Source organism: Lotus japonicus, chromosome 1 (assembly GCF_012489685.1).
Source record: "Lotus japonicus ecotype B-129 chromosome 1, LjGifu_v1.2".
NCBI lineage: Eukaryota > Viridiplantae > Streptophyta > Magnoliopsida > Fabales > Fabaceae > Lotus > Lotus japonicus.
In genome coordinates, this window is record NC_080041.1 from 75,784,471 (window position 1) to 75,792,141 (window position 7,671).

At 33.7% G+C, this 7,671-nt stretch overlaps 1 protein-coding gene across 1 annotated transcript; it reads right to left on the minus strand.

Moving 5' to 3' along the window:
• Window positions 1-490: 490 nt before the first annotated feature.
• LOC130711588 (UDP-rhamnose/UDP-galactose transporter 6-like) lies at window positions 491-7,108 on the minus strand. Its single transcript, XM_057561271.1, has 6 exons — window positions 6,902-7,108; window positions 5,870-6,047; window positions 4,755-4,939; window positions 4,464-4,664; window positions 3,969-4,130; window positions 491-1,086 (listed from the first exon to the last, which is right to left on the minus strand). Exons 2-6 carry the CDS (start codon window positions 5,997-5,999, stop codon window positions 757-759), a joined length of 1,008 nt encoding a protein of 335 aa, XP_057417254.1. The 5' UTR covers window positions 6,000-6,047; window positions 6,902-7,108; the 3' UTR covers window positions 491-756.
• Window positions 7,109-7,671: the final 563 nt, after the last annotated feature.

Consider the following 7,671-nt stretch of genomic DNA (forward strand, 5'->3'; position numbering starts at 1 on the left):
CATTATCTTATTTGCGGTGCCCGATTGTACAGGTTGCTTGTTTCAGCACAACAATCTTTTGTTGAAGTCTGAGAAGATGGCATTACACTTCATTTTAATAAGGAAAATTGTAAATGTTACGATGGTGCAACCCAAGGTATCCTCCACTAACAATGACTAATCCCTTCACCGTAGGTATTATATGAAACAGTAAACACAGGTGACCCCAAAATGTGATTGACCCCACAGGCAATGTTCAAACCTCAAACCTTAGGATTAAAGAGTGATATGAACAATCACCATTCACCACGCCACATCTCGTGGTTAGAAAGAAAATTGCCCGTTTGGAAAACTAAACTATTGTCATAAATTTACTTTTAAAATATCATTTTCAAATATAAGATCATTTTCTCAAACTCAATTCTATGAATAAGTTCACTAAACTTAGCAAACTTCGAAACAATTGGACCATAGTTGTCAAGCCATGAAGGCGAATATGGAAACTTCAATATAAATGTAACAGTACCATTTTCTATTGTAAAAAAATTGGAACACAATGAAGATCTCACCCCTTTCCTCTTTAACAATGATTTGTCCTCTCTACTCTCTCCCAAATAATTCATTACACAAAAGCAAATATATATGACTATGATCTATATAAATAACTGGGAATTCCCTCTAGGTATAAAGAAAATAAGTCAGCTAGCCTAAAGGGCACATGATTTTACTATGGACTTCACCAAAAGTTTCACCACTCTTCTAGTGAAGTTATATTTTCTATACCTTCTCATCTGGTTCAGAGGACACAGGTAGTGCACCATATTCTTGTGTTTTGGAGGAAGGAATGGAAAAGCTACGACGCTCTTTTCCCCCTGGCTTTGAAGATGCATTACCATACCAAATCATTCCCAATATTGCAATCATCATGCCTATAACAACTTGTAGATTGAGACCCTCTTTTCCAAAGAAAATGAACCCTAGGATCAGCACCAGAATGGTTTTCATGTGGCCAAGGACTTGGAATGTTACCGCTGTAAACCTACCAATGCAGATGAACTGGCTGAGGTTTGTCCCTACTGCAATGGTGCAGGACAGAATGATGAACAACTGCAGACAGAAAGAGTAGCTCAGTTTAATAACAGTTCACTAGTTGTCACAGTACTCAGTTTTTTTAAGTGAAGATGCACAGTACAGTATTAGAAAGTTAACAAAAAGAGCATGCACATTTAGATCCTCTCCTTTTTCTTAGGACCATGCCAGTGTCATTTTCAGAGAGGAGAGAGACAAATAAAGCATATGGCATATGCACTGGAAATAGTTGGTCCCTTGAATGTTATAAATGGGGGATAGCTGTTCAAAGCGGCAAAAGAAAAAAATCAGCCATACCAATATGGCAGATGGGGTTGCAGTCTATGGCTTAAGCATTACAAGTTACAACTAATAAATTATGTGTTCAGAAGGTATACCAAACAACTATAAAATGTAGAAAAAAACATTAAAACTAAACATTATAAAATTTAATTGCATTTTTCATTTATCTAATATAAATCACTTTTTGAGCAAATTTAGCCCTTTAATTTTTTTTAATTGTTACATTTACATCCCTCGACCACTTTACTTTCAAATTCTCATTTTCTAAGCATAATTTTCACAAATTCAACTGATTAAATCATTTAAACCTTCCACTCAAAACTCACCAACCAAAATATTAAATTTCACCAAAAACTTCCACTTCTTTAAATCTTAATCTCACATCCTACAAAATCTTCTAAAATTAAATCCCCAATCCAACATAAAATCCAAAATATTTGAATAGAAAAGATTTAGGAATTTTTTGAAACAAAAAAATTAGGATTTTGGATATATGAAGATTGAGATAAGGACAAAATTTGTTTAATTTGAAAGTAAATGGGCTTGATTAGCTTAAAAAAAGAAACTAGGGGAACAAAACTCAAATAGAATCCAAACTAAGGAGACTAAAAGTGCAATCAAGCCTAAATACGCTTCTTGAACCAAGAACACAAAGCAATAGAGAAGAAATAAGAATAGGCAAGAATGGGAAAGTGGAAAAAATATGAAGAGCAAAAGAGGGCAGAAAACAGAGGGAAAAAAACTTAAAAAGGATCAAGAGGAGAATAGAGTAACAAGGAGCAAGCAAGAAAGATAACAACAGACACAGAAAAGAAATAACAGAAATGAGAAACAGAAGAGGATAAGAGTGAAAGAAATAAGTAGAGTGAAGGGATACATAGAGAGAGAGAGAGAGAGAGAGAGAGAGAGAATGAAATAGAATTACATAGAACAATAGAGACAGAGGAGTAAGAAAAAATCCGTTCATTGGAAAGGGAAGATAGAAGAGGTCAGGCGGGACTGCGGGAGGTTATTGAAAATAGAAGTGAGTATGATGGACTACTTAGGGTTTGATGGCTGAGGAATAGGTGTTTGATTTTTGTGTAACTCATTCCATGGATGTTGAGACGACATGGGTGTATATTGTCCATCTCTTATTTTTTTGGCTTATTCTTCTGGCATTTCCACAAAAGCAGCTTCCATGGTCTGCCATTCAAAACCTGTCATGAATGGTCTTCAAATGGCAGGTCGTTGAAATTCTGCTGTGGTGCCACCATTGGACAACATAAAGTCCTTATAGATAATACTGTGTTTCTCACAAAAAGTAGTATATTCCTAATGAAAATGGGTCATAATCCAAATCTTCCAGAAAACAAATTGACAACCAGAAAATATTTGGTTCTAAGTAGACCAAGGCTAGGCATCCTCACAAATACAGTGTGAATTGTGAGCAACTACTTAAGTACAAATTGTCAAGCATACATCGTTTTTTATGAATAAAAAGAAGAGCTATTGGCATGCTGCCAGTATAAAGGTAAGCAAATTTAACAACAGTGACTCTTTCTTGTTTTCTACATGTACACTAGGGATAGGACTGCTAAAGAACTTCCTAAGCTAAAATCATTATAGAAGCATAATACAAGGTAGATAAAATAAGAATCTCCAGGAACTCATAAGTGAGATCACAAGATAAAAACAAGATAATACAATCTAATTAAAATCTTCAATATACAAGAAATTTTAAAAGAAAGTAATGATTCACAAAGATAATTGCCCCTACAGATTGTGGGTTATGATCTGAGAGATCTTAATAGAAAAATTGCTCATAAAATGTAATTTTTTTAAGACTAGATTGGTCATATTAAGAATACAAAGAACTTGACATTCAGCATCTATGTGGATTTGAAATAATTATGTGCCACTTTTCAGAATCACAAATCTGCATGATTTTTTTACATACAGATGGTATAACAGGAAAACTAAAGTTAACTAGTAAGATGCAACAGCGAGTTAAAAAAAGGGAAGGGTAAAGAAGAATACATTAGTTAAGAAAAGGTGATTTCACCCTAATAAAAAGAATGAACATGTTTGGAATTGGATATAACACCTTGAACTTCAAATGCTATTTACTGGTCCTTTTTAGTCAACGGTTTGAAATGTTCTTAACGGAAGGAAGCTTCCAGAACTTCTGGCTTCATGCAATGCTTACAGGACTTATAAATTGAAAAGTTTGTATGTTGTGAAGCAATGTGACCGAAGTTAAAACTTAGACTTAGACATAGTAAGCCAAGAAGTTATTTTCTTAATATCATTCAGGAACCTGAGACTGAAGTTAGGCAGTATAACTTAGCACCAAGTTCAATAATAAGCAATACAAAGAATGCGATCTTTTATAATGAATATGAAATTCACCATGCAAGTGGCACACACAATTCTCTGATGCAGGATTAGTCCCTAGTCTTACAACTTATTTCAATATTAACTTTGTTTTTGGTCGAATATTTCAATATTAACTTAACAGCTAAAAGAAAAAAGCAGCCTAAACCTGAACTAAATAAATTTCAAAAGTTTCTGCTTACCCCCTTCTCATAACTCAACATTTATTAGAAAAGAAAACTAGAAAGAGAAAGAGAACTTACAGTGGATGTCAAACCATAGCCATAGGCATCAACTCGTTTGTTTGTTAACCAATAGTCCAGAAAGGGGCCTACTAGCAGTAAACTAGCTGCCTGTGCTGGAGCAGTGTGGCCCAACAAGTTAAATGACCCGATAGAATACTTCCTCTGAAGAAAATGCACATACTGCACAAACAAAACCTAGATTGTCAAACCCAAATAAAACAGGTAGAGCTAGAAATATTAAACAACTTATTGTACTCTGCTCCAGATGATACATCTGAGAATACTGCTCATTATAAAAATGCAAAAAAACAAAGAAATTTTTTTGCAGGCTTCCAATTTGTCATTTATAGATACATAAAAAGATTAATTCTTACAAACATGAAAGTTACCAACGAGCATCATGAACCTGAAAGTGAATGTTTAACAATCTAGAACTACTTGATGGCAAGGAATTCAAATTGATCAGTTTGTATCTCCCAACCAAGGTTCAATATTTAATGTAGTGCTACTTACATATTGCTGCAGTGCTGTGCTCCAAACTGCTATTATAGCAGCTACGAAACCCTTTGTATTGACGCTGACATCAGTGACTGTACAGATGGCAACACCAAGCAAAACCAATAAAATACTAAGCTTTGTGTCCCTTGAATATCGCACATTGTCCAAGACAACTTCCAGGAAACAAGATACTGGAATCATACTAAGCTTAGCAATCTGATAATAATGAGAGGAAGAAATTATTATAAATACTAATCTATGTCAAAGGAGAGTTAAAAAGTTCATAACAAAAAGCCCATAAGTTACCTGATAAAAACCAACAGAGTTCCACATTAAACTCACATTCATTCCAACAATGGAGAAATTGGCAAATAATACAAATTTGATGATATCAGATATTGGAAGATGAGAGGGCGTGATATATCCCAGTGACTTAAGAACCAGCGTCAACAAGGTTGTTGTGGCAAAATGCATACCAGTTAAAGTTGTAGCTGCATAATAGCATGATATGATATAGAATGTCAGGATTCAAGACTATTGCAGAAGTTTAGAAGCAATCTGTAGCCTTACAAGTAACATCAGAAGAAACCATAAACTACATTATTCTTTGGTTGACTAGTTATTTAATAGATTTTAATTGATCATCCAATGCTATTCTCAGTGCTTTAAAGCTGTTGTAGCTTTGGGATATATATCTTTTTTTGACACATCGGAAGATTAGCTTTGGGATATATTAAGAACAGTAGTTCTGTAATCAATATCAAAACTAAAAATCAGGCAAATGAAAGAGTTGTTTCAAAAGGCTTTCCTAGAGAAAACTTCGAATGTCCATCTGTAACATCACAACAGTTTTTTGGATTGAAAAAATTGAGGATTTTGCTCACATTTTTACATTGGATTTCACTTCACAAATACAAAAAGTTTGTGCGGGCTGAGAAACATCAGCATATGATATGAAAGCATAACTTCTCAGATTTACTCTCTCTCTCTCTCTCTCTCTCTCTCTCTCTCTCTCTCTCTCTCTCTCTCATTTTACATAGTATTCACACCAGCATCACCAATGCCAACTTGTCAGCTATTCAACTACTACCAAGATATAATGCATGCATTTTTAAATCCAAGGAAAAGTTTATGCTGCAGACCATCAATAAAAGCCAAAAGGATGCTAGTTGGTAATATCAAAGTGAAAAATACACAGAATATATCAAGTCTATTAAAGCAAAAATCTTTCTCCACCATTAACACAAAAAACATACATACATGATACATGTTTCTTACTAGCCAAAAAGGAATGCACCAAATTGGTAGTTTATCCAAACAACACATAGATGAGAAGCATGATATCTTTTAAATTAGAGGTATGACCAAACAAACATTTAATGGAGGGAAAGAAAAAGGGAAAAGTCATGAAGAAGTCATACCGAAACTAAAACCATATTTAGCCATCAGGGCTTTATTGACAAGGATTATTCCCACAGACGTGACCACGTTGAACAACCATGACGATGCATCAAGGGTAGCCTTCCTATCACCCTTGCTTGCTGACGACATATTGAACTAGAGCTTCCAATATACAAACTGGATTTTTAACTTCTCAGCCTGAATGCAAAAAAATGTACCAATTGTTTCAAAATCCCATGAATCATCAAAAGAAGCAAGCATATGAGTATAGATAAAGTAAAAACCCATGCTGCTTCACATTTCACAGAAAAGGCAAAACAAAAAAAGAAAGGTCCCTAAAAAAAAGAAGTGAGTGTCCTAAAACAGTGATTAAGGAATTAAAAAATGTAATTATTTATTGAAGAGTGCAACATTTCATTTTACCAATACATTTAACTTAGGTACTTTCAATAAAAAAAAAACTTTCTATTTCTTGATTTTCTAACCAATTTGCACAGGGCACTCATTGGCAGGATTCAAAACAGAATTAGAAAACACTCCAGGGCAGGGGCAAATAAACAACCTAGACCAAGTAAACAGTATCAGCATATATCCATATGCATGAAACATCTATCATAATTGATTCTGAATTTCTTACGAGAATCTCTTCCATTTTCTGTTCAAACATCACAAAAGGGGAAAAAAAAGACCCAGCAACATGAGCATTGAAGTCAACTACATACACAGTGAGTGAACCATGATTAACTGCAATGAAAATTCAACATCTTCAAACACACAAACAGTTCAGCTAATTAAAACCAAAAACCAGCAAAATCAAACCAAATCAGCAAAATTCATATCAGATCCATCACTCCGCACCACAATACAAAGCAAATCACAGCAGATTCGAACTTGAAACAGGTCGAAATCACGAAATTGCAACAATTCAGAAAGCATAAGAAATAATAACTTGAGCAAAAAGTAACAATCAAATCGAATCGAAAACCCAGATCTGCGATCCCTAATCGAGCATAAGAATCAAAAACAGAAAAACGCATTCAGAGAAAACGCACCGTTTTGAAGAAGAAGAAGAGTTGAATGGAGAGAAAAGCAAAGAGAGTTGAAGCGCTTCTCTCTGCTTGTTCTCTCGTTGGTTGGGTTGGGTTGGGTTATAAATAAAATGGAGTTTTGTGTTTGTGTTGGGTGCTTTTGTAATGTAACGTCCAGATTCAGTGATCGATCGATCGAAGAAAAGGAAAGAAAAGAAGTGAGTTGCGGAGAAAGTAGCATCACCAGAGTAAACGCCATGTTCATTAAGGTAATAATATTAGTCAACTTCTAACTTACATCATTTCCTACCTTTTCCTTAATTATTTCTTAATTACTAGTATAAACTTATAAACAACTTAATTAAGAAAGTATTTATATCAAAAAATATTTACCATATAAGGAATATGGAATGTATTCTATGAGAAACATTTTTTATATGAGAATATAAGAGTAAATCACGACTGTCAAATTTAATTATGAATAATCAAGATTAAAATAAGATGTCATGTGGCATTTTAAAAATGTCACGTACGTGATATTTTAAAAATATTTTTTTTCACAAGATACATCACATTTATCATAAAAATACTTATTAATTGTTCATATACATATTTAAAAAAAAAAGTTTAATGTTTGTACGTACTAAGCGTAAATATTTTTTACACAGACACTTAATTATCTTTCACCGACTTAAATTTTAATCTAATTTAAATAAAAAAAAGAAAATGTAACGTTAGTGTAATGTGGCACATCGTGGTTGCGTGTAAATGTAATTTTTTTTTTTTACACTAAC

Excerpts from the sequence above, each read along its gene's own strand:
- LOC130711588 (XM_057561271.1), bottom strand. The coding sequence starts at position 5,999 with ATGTCGTCAGCAAGCAAGGGTGATAGGAAGGCTACCCTTGATGCATCG. Across the intron at positions 4,940-5,869 it reads TAAATATGGTTTTAGTTTCG|CTACAACTTTAACTGGTATG; the intron begins GTATGACTTCTT and ends GCTATTATGCAG. Across the intron at positions 1,087-3,968 it reads GCTATGGTTTGACATCCACT|TTGTTCATCATTCTGTCCTG; the intron begins GTAAGTTCTCTT and ends TTCTGTCTGCAG.